General features: G+C 47.0%; 1 protein-coding gene across 1 annotated transcript in view; it reads left to right on the top strand.

Annotated features, from left to right (window-relative positions):
* Window positions 1-12,851: 12,851 nt before the first annotated feature.
* The window catches only part of CFAP299 (cilia and flagella associated protein 299), a 325,747-nt gene continuing 319,852 nt past the window's right edge, over window positions 12,852-18,746 (top strand). Inside the window, exon 1 of the mRNA XM_060278392.1 lies at window positions 12,852-12,996. Coding sequence (XP_060134375.1) covers window positions 12,877-12,996 — 120 coding nt within the window. The 5' untranslated portion in view covers window positions 12,852-12,876. The remainder of the gene's footprint in view (window positions 12,997-18,746) is intronic.

The following is an 18,746-nucleotide window of genomic DNA, read 5'->3' on the forward strand; positions in this document are numbered from 1 at the left end:
AGGTGGAAGGAGCTCTCTGGAATTTGTTCTTCACCATGTTTAAGTACAGTTTGAACAATTCCGGTGTCTGACTCTTTTCTTCTAGAAAATATCCAACACAATATCTTGAGAAGTCATCTATAAATATCAGAATGTACTTATTGTTTCCTAGGGAAGGTACATTCAGCGGACCACATAGGTCAGTATGAACAGTGTCCATGACTTTTGTGCTTCTCTTCTCTGTACAACGTGGGAAGGAAGGCTTGACTGCCTTTTCAGTTATGCATGTTGTACAGTTTGGCATTGGTGTACTGCAATTCTTTACCTGTAGACCTTTTACCAGATTTTCCTTCTGCATTTTCAGGATAAGGTTGGTATCCCTGTGTCCAAGCCTTTTGTGCCAGAGTTCCAGATCTGGCTGATCCTTTCTGCTGGGTTGTGCAACCCTTGCAGACTCATTCTCTGAAATATCAATCTCATACACATCATTGATTAGTTTGGCTTGAATAAACACTTCACCATCTTTTATCACGTTGCATTGTCCATTTTTAAATATAATTTCAAAACCTTTCTTGTCCAAGCTAGACACACTTATTAGATTACAGTTCAGCTTTGGTGCATACTTAACATTACTCACTGTAGTATCAAAAGACTCATTGTTCACTTTGAAATTCAAGTTCAAAGATCCTGCACCTATTGACTTTATAACATTTCCATCAGCAATTTCAATCTCAGACTGTTTATTATTGTCTATTTCATTGAAATATTCCCTTTTATAACAGAAGTGGCTGCTTGCTGCACTGTCCAGAAGCCACTTATTGCGCTTTCCTTCACAGCTCTGGAAAGCTACATTTCTTTCTTGCAATATCATTGCACGCCCACGACCCCCCTTCTTTTCGCCTTTTGGTGGAAAGGGGCGGGATTCATTCTTTGTAGATGCTCCATACTTGCGCTCAATATCCTTTAAGATTTGCGCTGCATCATCTCTGCTATTAATTGACGTTAGATGCTTATTGCGAAGTCCACTCAAAATTATGTGTCTGGCCTCGCTGTTCATGCGTTTCCAAGTTGCTATCTTTGCTAAATCCTCTTCTGTTTCACCAGTAGGCATAGGATTTTCAATGGCATCCAAAACATTCCTTGCATCTAAAAATGCTATCAGGCGTTGTTTCCAAAATACATAATTGTCATCATCTAGAGCCATGAATCCTGGCTTAACTCCACTATCAAAATCTGCAAAAGCCATCTTGGAATCTCAAAATTCTAAAAATTTCTCAAAATTCAAAAATTTGCCAAAAATTCCAAAATCAAAATCTCTAAAAATATCTCAAAATGCAAAATAATCTTCACTGCCTCTGAGTTCTCAGTGCTGTAAACTCTGAGGGAGGGGAGGGGTAGCTAATCCCCTAGGCACACTGGAGAACAATAGACCATGTGCTTACCAGGAAGTTCTAACTGAAAAAATCCTACTCAGTTCAAAATCACAATCCAAAGCAATCCTTCAAAAATACACAAAAATACGCAGTCCTGGGCCGTAATAACCCTTTATGGGAATGTTAGGGATGTGGATTAGGATATATTATTAGATAGATCCTATCCAAGCTTGTGTTAGCAAGCTTCCAATATCAGCAGAGTGACATTCCCCTTTTGTGCGCAGCAAAGCATGTGCGTTAGATTCGCTAGAATCTCTATAACAATATTACACTTTATAGTTCAATATTACACTTCCTGGCAAAGGTCCCCTTTGTCCCTCTTAAAAGAAATACACAACACAGTGTTTATAAAATAAGATAGAGTTTACTTACAGTTTCATCCTGAGTTACAGCATAATCTCAGAAAGGCAGGCTTGCTTAGAAAAGTTACAAATATATATACATCTAGAGACTACTTAGTAAAGTAAGACTCCATTTGGTCTCACTCTTGGCTGCAGGCCTAGAGTGAGAACCATGCTAACTGGAGATTCTCTGAAGATGTGTCCCCATCGAAGGAGGAAGTAGCTAAGAGAGAGAGTGATTGCAGGCTAGGGCTTTTGTCTAATCCAACTCATTTGCATGTCTGAGGGAACAGGAACTGACCTGTAGTCAGGTGTCCCTCCAGGTGAGTTCCTGTTAGTGGACACTCTAGGAACTGTTGTGACTTGTCTGCCCCAGTGTTCCATCCCACAATTCTTACATTTTGTTGCAACCAAGGAGAAGGAGCATTTTGATTTTCTCAAGACCAAAATGTCTTGAGCCAAGTGAGATGAAAAAAGATGTACCATCTAACACAGGGGTCAGCAAACTTTTTCAGCAGGGGGCCGGTCCACTGTCCCTCAGACCTTGTGGGGGGCCGGACTATATTTTGTAAAAATAATAATGAACAAATTCCTATGCCCCACAAATAACCCAGAGATGCATTTTAAATAAAAGGACACCTTCTACTCATGTAAAACATGCTGATTCCCGGACTGTCCGAGGGCCGGATTTAGAAGGTGATTGGGCCGCATCCGGCCCCCGGGCCTTAGTTTGGAACCCCCTGATCTAACATAACAAAAGACCATTGGGGACAGAGAAAAGTTGAAGACTGCAACTGGGAAACAGAGAAAGACTGGAAGTGAAGTGGAGTGGATGGTCTTAGGCAGGGGTCAGCAACCTTTTTCAGCAGGGGGCCGGTCCACTGTCCCTCAGACCTTGTGGGGGGGCCGGACTATATTTTGAAAAAGAAGAAGAAGAACGAATTCCTATGCACCACAAATAACCCAGAGGTGCTTTCTAAAGCACATGTTCTACTCATGTAAAAACACCAGGCAGGCCCCACAAATAACCCAGAGATGCATTTTAAATAAAAGGACACATTCCACTCATGTAAAAACATGCTGATTCCCGGACTGTCTGAGAGCCGGATTTAGAAGGTGATTGGGCCGCATCCGGCTCCTGGACTTTAGTTTGCCTACCCATGGTCTTGGGAACTCAGGGTTCAAATCCCCTCTCAACCATGCAACTCACTGAGTGACCTTTGACTAGTCACTGTCGCTCATCGTTGCCTACCTCACAGGACTGTTGTGAAGATAAAATGGGTAGGAAGAGAACCATCAATGCCATCTTGAACCCTGGCCATCTGACTGGATTGCCCCCGCCACTCTGGGCGGATTCCAACATATATATAAAGGTAAAAGTACCCCTGACTGTTGTCTTTGTCCATGGAGTTTTCTTGGCAGGGATACTGGAGTGGCTTGCCGGTTCCTTCTCCAGGTGGATCACATTTGGTCAAAACATAACTTCTCTAAGTTATTTAAGCCCCTTCGCCACGACAAGGCAGTGATCCATGAAGAGAAGTGATGATATTCCAGCTGAACTATTTAAAATTTTAAAAGATGATGCTGTTAAGGTGCTACACTCAATATGCCAGCAAGTTTGGAAAACTCAGCAATGGCCAGAGGATTGGAGAAGATCAGTCTACATTCCAAGCCCAAAGAAGGGCAGCGCCAAAGAATGCTCCAACTACTGCACAATTGCACTCATTTCACACGCTAGCAAGATAATGCTCAAAATTCTACAAGGCAGGCTTAGGCAGTATGTGGACCGAGAACTCCCAGAAGTGCAAGCTGGATTTCGAAGGGGCAGAGGAACCAGAGACCAAATAGCAAACATGCGCTGGATTATGGAGAAAGCTAGAGAGTTCCAGAAAGACATCATCTTCTGCTTCATCGACTATGCAAAAGCCTTTGACTGTGTCGACCACAGCAAACTATGGCAAGTTCTTAAAGAAATGGGAGTACCTGAACACCTCATCTGTCTCCTGAGAAATCTCTATGTGGGACAAAAAGCTACATGGACTGCAAGAAGATCAAACCTATCCATTCTGAAGGAAATCAGCCCCGAGTGCTCACTGGAAGGACAGATCCTGAAGCTAAGGCTCCAATACTTTGGCCACCTCATGAGAAGAGAAGACTCCCTGGAAAAGACCCTGATGTTGGGAAAGATTGAGGGCACTAGGAGAAGGGGGCGGCAGAGGACGAGATGGTTGGACAGTGTTCTCGAAGCTACGAACATGAGTTTGACCAAACTGCGGGAGGCAGTGGAAGACAGGAGTGCCTGGCGTGCTCTGGTCCAAGGAGTCATGAAGAGTCAGACACGATTAAATGACTAAACAACAACAACACCCCTGACTGTTAGGTCCAGTCGCGGATGACTCTGGGGGTTGCGCACTCATCTCGCTCTATAGGCCAAGGGAGCTGGCGTTTGTCCGCATGGGGCCAGCATGACTAAGCCGCTTCTGGCGAACCAGAACCGCTTCTGGCGTGCTATGGTCCATGGGGTCATGAAGAGTCGGACACGACTAAACGACTAAACAACAACAAAGATAGAAGATGGAAATTGCTTAAATGGAATTCTAAAATGGACCCAGTGAGAGGGGAATCGAGGAAGTCTACAATGTTAAGTAAAAATGTAACAAATGATGTTTTTCTTTTGTATGTTTTATGTTTTTACGTTTTTATTTTTATCTTTTTTGTGCTTTTGCTTTTGTAATGTTGTTTTTGTATTTTGGCAACATTGGAAAATGAATAAAAATTATTTGAAAGCAAAAAAGCAGCGTGGAGCTTGCAGGCAGTCCGCTCGCCACCTCCCCCTCAGAAGAGACATGTGGCTCAGGCACGCTCCAGGCACACTGCGGTGTGGTGCCCAGCGCCCCCTGCCTCACCTAGCTACCAGTGGCATAGGAAGGCGGTGGTGTGTGTGTGCGGGAGTTATCTTTTTCAAAAAAAGTGTTGTGAGCCCCATTTTTTTATTTTATTTTAAAAACACATATTTTTGTCATTTTGTCACCCTCCTCAGTGATGACACCCAGGGCGGCTCGCACCCACCACACTCCCCTTCCTACGCCACTGCAGCTAGGGTTACACCCATCCACCTGGTCACACACAAGGGGAGGAGACTCCAGAACAGGTATGACAGGAAGTCCTCCCTGTCTGGAGCCACATTCCCCAGTGTGCCCACTCTAGGCAACAGGACAATGTTGTACTTGACTGCTTCCATGATGATACATCCCACATCGACAACATCTTGAGGGCGCCAGGTTGGGAAAGGCTGGTGCAGACACTACTGAGCCAGATGGAACAATGGTTTGACTTGGTCTATAAGGCAGCTTCATACGGTCCTTTGGATAAAAGCAACAGGGGAGGGCATTTGCCTTCTTGCCCAGTTTCAAACAGCCACTGTTGGAAACCAGAATCTGCCAAAGATGGACATTTATTTTGATCTAGCAGGTCTTAAATCCTTAGGCTGTTTGGGGAAACTGCAGTTACGACACGCATATTTGAGATTACTGTAATGGCCTTTTCCCTCCTTTCGCATTAGCCGTAATGACCCTATCTCAGAACAGCTGTCATGGCAATTCAACGCATACGCACCCATCACTGCGGCTTGCGGCTTCTGAATAGGCACAAGGCAAACAAACGCGGGATTTCATGTTGGAAATGTGGACCGTTTGATCTTTGAAGCCAGCTGGTGAAACGCTTACATATTGTTGCAGAATATAGAATGCGTTCTGTCATTCTTCAGACTTTGCCAACCTGGTGCCCTGCAGATGTTCATTTTTGCAACTGGCACCAGCCTCAGCCAAGTGCCAAGTTGGTGAAGGCAGAGTTTGTGTATATTAGAGGAATGTGTGCAGAAAAACGCATATAGTGGTAGAGGCAACATAGGAAACTGCATCATATGAGGGGAAATTGCTTGCCAAAACATGCATATTTGAAATTTGCACTAAAATGCTCACGAAATTACACGAGGAAAAGAATTGCAACCTGATGCGGGAATGTGGAGAACTGACCTTAAGACTGGGGGGGGGGGGCAGAAATGAGAAACTGACAGATTCATTCATCCCTGCTAGTGATTTGGGACCCCAGATCCTGAGCCCCACCCTTCCAGAACCTGGTTCCATTGAAGTTAATGTAACCTTAGGGGAGCAAAGTCTTGCAAGCGTGAAAAGGACAATATATATATATATATATATATATATATATATATATATATATATATATTCAATTTAAGATTCTCAAAGAAACAATCCTGCAAGGCTCTTTTATTATTGTCGCCTTCAGAGTTGAGAGGAGGTTCTCCATTCTGAATCCCTCATCACTTTCTCGGCTCTGTGCATCCCTAAATAATGCAGTCCTGGCAATCTATCTGTCCTTGAGGATAAATGCGATAGCAGGAGGAGAGTCTTTTCCGTCGGCTCAGGCTTTTGATCACAGTTCATGGGTTTTGCGAAAGCTTGTACAGCAGCCCCTCCCAGAGCACTTCTGTTTCATCAAATGTGTCTGTTTCTGACTCCCCATACATGTTCAGATTGTTGCTTGTTCTTTGCAGCTGGCCCTGAAAATGAGTTCACCATCGAGAATGATTCACCTTGGAAGACACCACGGCGAATGCCGGGATGAGACGTTTGAGTTATTCGGAGTTTCTGCATTTGGATTTCCATCCTGAAATGCAAATGATGGCTGGGAGGTTGGCTTGCCACCTCATCATCTGATTATGAATATTTATCTATTATTTATTATTTATTTGCATACCTCTTAATACCATAACAGTGTGCAACAGGGATACAGCATACTTCGGGTTGTCTGAAACACTGAGCCAGTAAGATTTGTGGAAATGATTGCACTGTTAAAAGACCTGGGAGAAAAGAAAAGTCTTCAGCTGGTGACAAAATTAGTTTCTTGGCCCTGTTCTAAGTGCTGGTTTTGACCTATAAAGCCTTAAACGGCTCAGGACCGCAATACCTCAAGGGTCGCCTCTCTCCATATAAACCAACCCAGACCCTGTGATCATCCTCTGAAGCTCTTCTTCATGTGCTTCCTCCTCCACAAGAGCTCCAGAGAATGGATCTTTCTGTGGTGGCTCCCCTCTTGTGCAATGCCTAGGGCTCCCCCCCCCCCAGCTAGAGCTCACCAGAACTCAGTTCCGGCACCTCTCAGGTGGGCTCCATCACCATTATAAGAGAACAGGAGAGGCATTCATGATGAGTTCTGGCACCTACACTTGGACAAAAAAATGAAAGGCACAAATACAGGATGGGAGACACCTGGCTTGAGAGCAGTACATGTGAAAAGGATCTAGGAGTCTTGGTAGACAACAAACTTGACATGAGTCAGCAGTGTGATGCAGCAGCTAAAAAACCCAATGCAATTCTGGGCTGCATCAATAGGAGTATAGCGTCTAGATCAAGGGAAGTATTGGTACCTCTGTATTCTGCTCTGGTCAGACCTCACCTGGAGTACTGTGTCCAGTTCTGGGCACCACAGTTCACGAAGGATACTGACAAGTTGGAACATGTCCAAAGGAGGGCAACCAAAATGGTCAAAGGCCTAGAAACAATGCCTTATGAGGAACGGCTTAGGGAGCTGGGTATGTTTAGCCTGGAGAAGATAAGGTTAAGGGGTGATATGATAGCCATGTTCAAATATATAAAAGGATGTCATACAGAAGAGGGTGAAAGGTTGTTTTCTGCTGCTCCAGAGAAGCGGACACGGAGCAATGGATTCAACTACAAGAAAGAAGATTCCACCTAAACATTAGGAAGAACTTCCTGACAGTAGGAGCTGTTCGACAGTGGAACTTGCTGCCAAGGAGTGTGGTGGAGTCTCTTTCTTTGGAGGTCTTTAAGCGGAGGCTTGACAGCCATCTGTCAGGAATGCATTGATGGTGTTTCCTGCTTGGCAGTGGGTTGCACTGGATGGCCCTTGTGGTCTCTTCCAACTCTATGATTCTATGATTCTACCTCTTTTTCTAGAAAAATAGCTCTGGATGTTCCTCTTTTCATTGGGGAAATGTTGGAAGGGACGCCTGTATTTTCCTTGGAGAAATGTTGGAGGGTATGCAATGCTCTTCCCAGGATGGCTCTCTTGGCTCCTTTGCTATATATCTTTAGGCGCCAGGCAAAAATGTTTCTCTTTAGCGAGGCCTTTGACTGATGGAACCTTCTATGTTTGTCAGAGAAGAGTTATTGGTTTGGTTTTCATTATGATGTGTTCTCATTTTGTATTTTTATGCTTTGAACTGCCCTGTGATCTTCGGGTGAACGGCAGTATACAGATTTAATGAATGATAACAGTAATAGTAATGATGATCAGAATGACAACAAAGTGGGTGCCAGGCAAGCTTCTTTGGGGAGAACATTCTGCACCACCCACCCTGAACCCCCACCCACCTACGCTGCAGCAGACAACCACATAGGAGGCGAGGAGATGCGGAATGTGATGGTTTCATAGCGCTTGTTTTCCTCAGCACATGCTATAGGGAAGAAGAGGAAACTTGATGGTTTCACTGGCAGCTCCAGCATTTTGGGAACGCCTAGTCCTATCCGCCACGGCTTCAGTGAGATTCAAGTCAGAGCAGGTTGGAGGGGTAGGGGAAACCTTATTTATTTATTCATAAAGGGTATTTACAGACTGCCCTCTCAGAAAACGTCAGGGTGGAGTAGTACAGCATCGAAAAAATCTTTTTAAAAAAACATTCAAAACAATCGTTCTGTATTGACCATCTACTCCAGAAAGATTTCAAACTGCACGGACCAGAATTTATGGTGCAGGTAGATACAGTGGAACCTTGTTTTATGAACACCTCGGTTTACAAATTTTCGGTTTACGAACGCCACGGACCCATCTGGAACGGATTAATTCACTTTCCATTACTTTCAATGGGAAAGTTCGCTTCAGTTTATGAATGCTTCAGTTTATGAACAGACTTCCGGAACCAATTATACCAGGCATCCCCAAACTTCGGCCTTCCAGATGTTTTGGACTACAATTCCCATCTTCCCCGACCACTGGTCCTGTTAGCTAGGGATCACGGGAGTTGTAGGCCCAAACATCTGGAGGGCCGCAGTTTGGGGATGCCTGAATTACACCCATGCTTCGGGTTAAGTAAGTACGCTTCAGGTTGAGTACTCCGTGGACCCGTCTGGAACGGATTAATCCACTTTCCATTACTTTCAATGGGAAAGTTCGCTTCAGTTTATGAACGCTTCAGTTTATGAACAGACTTCCGGAACCAATTGTGTTCATTAACCGAGGTACCACTGTATATGTGGGAGGAAGCAATCTTCTGGGTGACATCACAAAGAGCTCAGATCGTGAACCGGATCAGCATATTGGATGGCACAAGAGAGATGTAAGAAACACAGCTGTCATTTCCTTCTTCTTCTTTTTGACTGATGCAGAGAGATTTCTAATGGATATAGATGTTGGCTTGCTGCTCCAACTGTGCTCAACATATGCTTCTTGTCCTTTAACAGTTCTCTTATAGCATCATTTTTCATGTGACCTATTTTTCTCTTTGTTAAGACTAGAATTCTGGAGTGAAATTCTGACCCACCAGTGCAAATACACACACTCCCCCTTCTCTCGGAGCACTGTGTGGCTCTAACTAAAAAAAAACCTACCACGAAAGGTGGATTTTCCCCTAAGCTCGTTAGTTACTTTTCAGCTAGCCTTCATGGGGCTTTCTCCCATATATTTTTTGCGCAAACACTTGCAGCGTGAGTTACACTAATAATAGGAAGAGAAAGCTACAAGAGAGAAAGTCACATCAGGTTATCCTCGCCACATGCTTCCAGACCATCAGACGGAAAGAGAAGAATCTCTCTGGTACTGATCAGGCAGGGCAACTTGCTCCTTAGGGAATCTCTTGAGAAGGCAAATGGTGAATGCTGTTGCTCAGTAGAAATTAGATTGTTGAACTGTTATCCTGGAAGAGCACCATGTATGAGACGTCTGATGGCCCCTCCAGGAGGTTTGCATCCGGGGAACAAAGCTGGCCCTACCATTAGACAGGCTGGGGCAGCCTGCCTCCTAGAGATAGCAGATCTGGGGCATAACTGAAGCAGAGGTGAGTGCAGGGGTGCCAACTTGAATAAAATACTGCCCCACAATCACGTGCCATGTGGCACACATACATTTGAATGGCAATGCCCATCAGCTTGGGGGACTCCTGGCCCCCTCAAATATTTTATTGGGGGAGGCAAAGGCCCCTTGGCCCCTAGGAATTGGCGGGTGACTTGCGTTATCTGCATTTTTTATTTTTTATTTTACTAGAATCCCTGTAGTTCACTGGAATGGTGTTTAAATGTTTAATGCATTGTGCATCAATGCATAGTGCACTAAATCTCTTCATTGTTAAAACATACGTAGCTTATGTATGTGTTAAGTGACCCACAGGATGCAACTTTTCAGTTTAAAACATCAGGTGTACCTTCCTGAGCTCCACACCTAGTCCATTTCTTGTTGCAAGAACCCCAGCAATCAACAAGCACAATGGATGGTATTCTATGCTAGTCAAGCTCAGAGTAGACCCATTGAAATAAATGGACGTAGTTAACTAAAGTCCATTAACTTGTATGCTCAAAGTATAAATTAGTTGGATATTTTGCCCAATTAGGGTCTACAAAAAAAGTAGCCAACGGACCACAATCCAGCTACTCCCCCATCCCTGTGTTAACTTATTATTATATTTTCTGAATCAGAGCCCAGGAGACTCCAGAGGGCAGACCCTGTTATTTGCCCCCTAAGGGTGGGAGGAGACCAGCAGCACCTCCTATTCACCGAGAGGCCACTGCAGAGGCGGCACAGGGTGAGGGCAGGCTCTGCCGAGGAAGTGGCAGATCCAGCTTCCAAGGTGCACATTGCAGTGGTTGTTACCACTGCGGTAGCAGCGCAAGACAAAGCATTTTTGAAGGCTTGATCTGCTGCCCCTGTGGATCCTGCCACCCGAGGCAGTTGCCTTACCTTGCCTCTAGGTGGGGCAGCCCAGCTCTGAACCATGATGTGGGGAACTACAAAAAGTTTCCTTAATACTTCAGCGTCAGCAAATCAATTTTAATTGTGCTCTGCCTTGGGAATCTTCGATTGAGAAGCAGGTTAAAAATAACCTTATTAAATAAATAAACAGCCAACGGTCACGCCGTGCTTTGAGCCAAGCAGTTCTCCAATATGGCACAAAAACTGATGATCTTCCATAGGGAATTGATATGTCAGTGACGAAGCCTGACACTCAGTTTATGCCAGGGGTCGGCAAGGTTTACCTCGCCTGGGCCAGTTTACTCCAGTGGAGATCCCTCCGTGGGCCAGATTTCACATGCGCATAAGCGCCCGTGTCTTCCAGCGTCTGCGCATGTGCAGATGTGATTTTCAGCACCGTGAAAGCGAGTCCCCGTGCCGCGCTGGTTTAGTGCAATGCACGGGGACTCGCCAAGTGGGCGGCTTGGTTTGGGCGCAGCTCGTGGGCCGGTTAAATGACCACCGTGGGCCACTTGTGGCCCATGGGCCTTAGGTTGCCTACCCCTGGTTTATGCGTTGGGTGGTACCACTCTTACCTAGGCATGTTTACTTAGAAGTGATATGGGATTTGCTCCCAAGTAAGTATACCAAGTAAGTACGCGGGCGCTGCTGTGGTCTAAACCACTGAGCCTAGGGCTTGCTGATCAGAAGGTCGGCGGTTCGAATCCCCGCGATGGGGTGAGCTCCCATTGTTCGGTCCAGCTCCTGCGAACCTAGCAGTTCGAAAGCACACCAAAAAGTGCACGTAGATTAATAGGTACTGCTCCGGCGGGAAGGTAAAAGGCGTTTCCGTGTGCTGCTCTGGTGTCAGTGTCCCATTGTGCCACAAGTGGCTTAGTCATGCTGGCCACATGGCCCTGAAAAACTGTCCGCAGAGCGGACAAACGCCGGCTCCCTTGGCCTGTAAAGCGAGATGAGTGCCGCAACCACAGAGTCGTTCCCAACTGGACTTAACTGTCAGGGGTCCCTTTACCTTTAAGTATGCATTGGGTTGCCGCCTTTCAGGCAGGTTGTTTGCACGGTAAAGGTAAAGGGACCCCTGACCATTAGGTCCAGTCGTGACCGACTCTGGGGTTGCACGCTCATCTCGCATGATTGGCCGAGGGAGCCGGCGTACAGCTTCCAGGTCAAGTGGCCAGCATGACAAAGCCGCTTCTGGCAAACCAGAGCCGCACATGGAAACGTCGTTTTACCTTCCTGCCGGAGCGGTACCTATTTATCTACTTGCACTTTGACGTGCTTTCGAACTGCTAGGTTGGCAGGAGCTGGGACCGAGCAACGGGAGCTCACCCCGTCACAGGGATTTGAACCGCCGATCTTCTGATCGGCAAGCCCTAGGCTCTGTGGTTTAACCCACAGTGCCACCCGTGTTGCAGGGTGAGGTGTGTCAAAACCCATTGACCCCCCCCCCCATAGGTTAGGTGCACCTGACATTCATAGGACTGAGCTATTGCTTGAGTGCAAGCCCCATGAAGACAGTGGGCCCTATCCTGAGATTCACTGAGCATTGGCTCAGGCTGCACTGGGTACTAAAGAGATAAAACTGAACACCAGGAATAACTTTCTGACAGTAAGAGCTGTTCCTCGCGAGGTCGTGGGCTCCTTCCTTGGAGAGATTTTAGCAGAGGTTGGGTGGCCATCTGTCATGGATGCTTATTTGAGATTCCTGCATTGCAGGGGGTTGGTCTAGATGACTGTGGGTTCCCTTTCCAGCTCTACGATTCTATGATATACAGCACAGGTGTGAGGAAGGTCCACCAGTGAAGGCAGAATGGGGTTTATCGCGGGATTTTTTTTATTATTATTTTTGCGAAGAATAGAAACTGCTACAGAATCCAGCCCCTAAAACCACCGTGGAGCTGAGCGTTCAAACCAAATACTATCAGTTACGCGGGCTGCCCCTTTGAGTTCCATTCATAAGAAAAACGCTAACGAGCAATTGGTCGTTTCGGCGCAGAGGGCGTGGCCAGGCACCAGCACCGCCGATCCGATTGGCTGCTCGGAGGAGAGTGGGCGGGGATTCCCCGCTGGGTGGAGACGGTTGCCAGGGACGCCGCGGCCTCTGAGCCTGCGCAGCGTCGGCGATGGCGGGCATCGAGGGCGAAGACGCCAGCGCCACCTTGGACCACATCCTCACCCAGTTCAACACCTACGAGGATTACCTGGATTCGCAGATCACCACACAGGACCTGTATTACTTGGAGGCGAGTGTCTGTGAGGGGGGAGGGGGCTCGCGTTCCTGAAAGCCGAGAGGTCGCCCGAGCATGTGCAGAGTGCATTGCAACCCTGGAGCCCGGACGGGGTAGGGGAGGAACCCCAGCAGCTTAAGGAGCAACTGCAGAGCAGGTTAACTTTTGCCATCTCCCTGCTCTGCTTTTGCTGCAGTTGTCCCTGCTGGATAGTGAGGAGGAGGGTATCGTTCCATTTACTGTGAACATCCTGCTGAATGTTTTCTATTGATGTCATGGCAGCCAACTCCTAGGGATCTTCACTCCCCCCAGAATTTTTTTTGAGGGGGCCAGGCCCTCCCAAAATTGATGGGCATTGCCATTCAAATGGTGTGTGTACACGTGTCATTTGATCAAATGTGCAGGGCGGGGCTTATCTGCTCCCCACACCCCCATTTTACTCAAGTTGGCTCCACTGATTGCTGCAGTGGATGGCTGACTGTGTTAATATTCTATCTACATTGTATGTTTGTTTGTTTATTGATTTTATTTTAATACCGCTTTATATTTTTAAGAAAAATCTCAAAGCGGTTTACAGCATAATAAATCAATAAAAGATAAATAAAAAAATCTGAAGAAAGTCAAATATAGAGTATACAGTCAAAGCAACGTAACAGAAAACTAAAACATTATCTTAAAGATTATATACTGCCATCATACTATATCAATCCCATGTACACTATAAAACATGGTTTAAAATGTAATAAACAAACAAACATGGATAATCATTTAGGCAACTATTGATTATTATTATTATTCAGTTTCTTTATATCCACTTTTCTGCATATACAAAACAATACAGTTAATATGTATTTTTTTTTGGGGGGGGGGGAAACAATCAGTGTCAATAAAAGCAATTAAAACAGCGGGGAAGGAACAGTTTTCAAAACCAATCTTAAAGCTGGAAGAAAAGGAGCCTGTTGGATCTTTCCATGGAGGTAATTTCATAGTTCTGGAACCAGCACCAATAAGTTTCTGTCCTTTGTATCGGCCGGTCGAATAAAGATGGCTCAGAGAGCAGCACCTCCAAAACTAATCTTGTAGCCCAAGCAGGTGAGACAGTTCTTAAGATCACCTGGCCCCAGGCTATTAGGACTTGGCAAATACCAGCACTTTAAATTAAGCCTGGAAATTAATATGTAAGCAATGCAGTTTGTATAATATCCATGTGATCTGCTCTGACTGCCACATTCCTGGTAACAAGTTAGCAACCAAATTTTATACTAGTTGTGGTTTCTGAACTGTCTCTTAAGGCAGCCCCATGGGGAGAACATTGCAGTAGTCCAGTCTAGGTATAACCAGGGCACAGCAACTATAATGGTACACAAGGTGTGACACAAAATATCTAGCACAGTACAAGGCCTTTCCCTGCTTAACTGTGCCATTCTGAACAGCCCAACCCAGGCATCCCCAAACTGCGGCCCTCCAGATGTTTTGGCCTACAACTCCCATGATCCCTAGCTAACAGGACCAGTGGTCAGGGAAGATGGGAATTGTAGTCCAAAACATCTGGAGGGCCGAAGTTTGGGGATGCCTGGCCCAACCCTTTTCAAATGCTTTTCTGCCTTTGCAATGGAAGTTGGCTGTCCACATTTTGTCGCACATTCTTTCCTGAACTTAAGAAAGGAAAGAATAAAAAAGGTAAAGGTAAAGGGACCTCTGACCATTAGGTCCAGTCGTGACCGACTCTGGGGTTGCAGCACTCATCTCGCGGTATTGGCTGAGGGAGCCGGCGTACAGCTTCCAGGTCATGTGGCCAGCATGACAAAGCCGCTTCTGGCGAACCAGAGCAGTGCATGGAAACGCCGTTTACCTTCCCGTCGGAGCGGTACCTATTTATCTACTTGCACTTTGATGTGCTTTCGAACTACTAGGTTGGCAGGAGCAGGGACCAAGCAACGGGAGCTCACCCCGTCGGGGGATTCGAACCGCTGTCCTTCTGATCGGCAAGCTCTAGGCCAGGCATCTCCAAACTGCGGCCCTCCAGATGTTTTGCCTACAACTCCCATGATCCCTAGCTAACAGGACCAGTGGTCGGGGAATATGGTAAACATTTGGAGGGCCAAAGTCCAAAACATCTGGAGGGCCGAAGTTTGGGGCTGCCTGCCCTAGGCTCTGTGGTTTAACCCACAGCACCACCCGCTTTCTTTCCCCAAAGAAAGCCCAGCTTTCAGCAGCAGAGACTAGTCCTGTCCCCTTTCCATTCTGTAGACTTGAGGAAAGTGCTGCTTCTGACTTTTACAAATTAAATGCTAAACGCAAGAAGCATTATTCTCTGGGGGTGAATTTTTGGGGAAAGTCCCAACACAGTTTAATCCTGCAGGTTTTTATTATCTCCTCTCTCCTCTTCTGACTGCACATCATATCTCGTCCTTGCCCTTCATTAATCTCTTTTTGTTTCCTCGTTCCCTTTCCTGTGTCTCTCTCCCCCCCCCCCTTTCTCTCTCTAATATTCTATGCCATGTGCTTTGACAATGAGACTCCAAGGGCGAGCATGTGGTGGAAGAGTCTCCAAGAGATATTTAAGAAGATTGCGGAGAATGTGGAGGAAAGTTGGGGCAGGGAAGGGACTAGAGAAGGGGAAGAGATGAGTCATAAGACTGACAGGACAACTGACAGCTTAAATCAGGTGTGAGGATGTACAGGGGCTAGTGTTAGAATTAGATATATTAAATATAATTAGCTGCTTCAGTGGAGCAGTGAATTAAGAGCTCACTGCAAAAACAATCTTTCCGCGTGGTTCTTTATGAAGAGGAATGCTAAGCTCTGCTCTCGAGATTAAAAATGTGGGAATATGAAGGATAACAATTGGAAGGCAGTTTTGGAGCCACTGTGCATTATTTTCCTCCACAACAGCATTTGGGGAATTGTAGAGTTGGAAGGCATATGTAGTTGTCCCATACGGGGATCAAACCTTCAACCTTGGCATTGCCAGCACTATGCTCTAACCAGCTGAGCTATCAAGGAAGTGTTTGCTTTAGGCCAGGTGTGGGGGACCTGTGGCCCTCCATAATTTGGTGAACTCCAACCCCCTTCGGCCAGTGGTCAGGGATTGTGGAGGTTCTAGCTCAGGCATCCCCAAACTGCGGCCCTCCAGATTTTTGGCCTACAACTCCCATGATCCCTAGCTAACAGGCCCAGTGGTCAGGGAAGATGGGAATTGTAGTCCAAAACATCTGGAGGGCCGAAGTTTGGAGATGCCTGTTCTAGCTGAACAACTCCTAGAATGTTACAGGTGAGCTGCTCATGCAATAGGGGGGCTTGACATTTTTTGCTTCCTATCAGTGAAATGGCACCAGCTGTTTGGGAAAATGGGACATAGATGTGCTTGGGCATTGGGGTAGAGCAGGGGTGTCAAACTCAAATTCATTGGGGGCCGCATCAGCAGTTTGGTCACCCTCAAAGGGCCGGTTGTATCTGTAGGACTATGTGCCCACTCTTTATTATCATAAATTATTGTCACTGCATTCAATTATTACTGTTTTTTGTAATAATGTAAGTAATAACTAACATAGTCAGAATAATGGCAAGTAGATATTCAAATGTACAATTATTGTACAATTTATTGAAAAATGATTTTTGGTAACTGCACTGGGTGGTGGAGGCTCACTAGGGTTTCATGCAGGAGCTTTGCAGAGCTACTGGTACCTGGAGATGCTGGGGTCCTTCTGCATGCAGGACAGATGTTCTGCCAGTGAGCCACCACCCTTCACCAAAGGGACTGGCTGAGGTTGACTCGCTGGAGCTGCTCTCCTGGTTCCAGGGTTTAAGGGCCAGAAGTATAAAGCAGCATCCTATGTCTCTGAGGGGAGGGAGAGGGAGAGGGAGAGGGAGGGGAGGAAGGAAGGAAGGAAGGAAGGAAGGAAGGAAAGAGGGAGTGGGAGGGAGAGAGGAAGGAAGGAAAGAGGGGAGAGAAAGAAGAGTAGGAAATAAGGAAGGGAATAAAGAAGGAAAAGAAAAAGAAAGAGGGAGAGAAGACAGAGATAAAGAAGGAAGGAAGGAGAGGGAAAGAAAGAATAAGAACGAGAGAGAGGAAGAAAGAAAGGGAGGGGGAGGGTCGCCGCCTTGATTCAGCGCCAGAAAAGAGTGTGAAGGGACCCAGGGGCAAAAAGCATTTCCCGTGCAGCATGAGGCAGCGGGTGTCCGTTTTAGGAGACGTGCGTAAAGCCTCAGAGTTGCACGTTCGTGAGGCTGAGCCGCTGCTGAGCTCACGTTCATGAGGCTGAGCCGTGGCAGGAGGAGGAGGAGGCGGCGGCAAGAGGAGGAGGAGGAGGCAGCTTGCCAGATCGGTGTCCGTCAGCGCCGTACGGAGAGTCCCGAGCCTCTGGGACGCAGCAGTGCTCTGTAGCACTTTGAATCCTCCTCCTCCTCCACGCGGTGCTGCTGGGTGCTTTGTGCTTCAGCAGCAGCAGCAGCCGTTTCCAGGCGCCGAGCCGTGGCAGCAGGAGGAGGATTCAAAGTGCTACAGAGCACTGCTGCGTCGCAGAGGCTCGGGGCTCTCCATGCGGCGCTGCTGGGTGCTGACCCGGCAAGCTGCCTCCTCCTTCTCCTGCTGTGGCTCGGGGCACTCCACGCAGCGCTGCTCCGGCCGCCTTTCTACCCCCCCAGGCTCCAGCTGTTTGTTGGCGCTTTGTCAGCACGCGCTTCAGCAGCAAGGTCCCGCTGCTGGGTCCCACTGGCTGGGGCGCACGGCGGGCCACATGACGAGGTCTGGCAGGCCGGATTTGGCCCCCGGGCCTTGTGTTTGACACCCGTGGGGTAGAGGATTTGTAACTGAATCATTCTGGTCTTCCTGAGTGCTTTTTTTACCTGGAGGTACGCAATGGTACACAGTACCGCCACCTTTTTTGGAGAGGGGAAGGAGGGCGGGAGTCCTCTCGGACCCCGCCAGAGCATCACGCCTCCTTCCCAAAGCCCAGGAAGCATTTGCCCAGCTTAGGGAATGAGTCACAATGCTCTGACAGGATCCTGGAGCTCTGCTGCCCGCTTCCCAAAGCCGGGGTGGGGAGAGTGAGGCCTCTTCACCTGGGCAGCAGCTCTCCGGTAGGTGTTTGAGAGGGGAAGGGAATGTCAAGCAGCTAACCTGCCCTCACCACCCAGCTTTGGTGTCGTGCCCCTCCCACTGCCCCCCCCCCGTGTTTGTTGCTGACTACAGGCACCTTTTTCCTAGGAAAAATATCACTTGTCTTCTTGTAGCTCAGACCGTACATTGCATTTGTATTGAGGCACGGATGTTATGATCTCAAGGACATATGCCACTTTCTGCCCCCTCCACAGAGGCTGCTCACGTTCTTGTGCAAAGTGCCTACTGTGGGATGTGAAACACAGATAGCAGTCAAGTACAACATTCCTAGAGTGGACATGAAAGGTGGTGTTTGCACCAGCCAGTAGAAAACTTCCTGTTTCCTCCTGGGCTGGGACAAACTTCCTCTACATGCGACTAGAGATGGGCGTGACCTTACCTGTCTAGGTGACAAAAGGACCTGGCACAAAGCCGCCCCCCCCCCCCGACTCCATTCCACAAAGAAGCAACAGCTCTTCAGCTAGAGATGTCCTGTTGGCTTCCAGCCCACAGATCACATGGGATAGATTCCACATGTATATACTTTTGTAACCTAAGTCTGCCTTCAGGGATCCATCTGTGACTTGAATGTGAGTAAACGTATTTTATACTTTTTACACAAGATTGTGTTGTGTCTATTCTTTTTAAGGGGAAGTAAAGGGGA

This window comes from Zootoca vivipara, chromosome 9 (assembly GCF_963506605.1).
Source record: "Zootoca vivipara chromosome 9, rZooViv1.1, whole genome shotgun sequence".
NCBI lineage: Eukaryota > Metazoa > Chordata > Lepidosauria > Squamata > Lacertidae > Zootoca > Zootoca vivipara.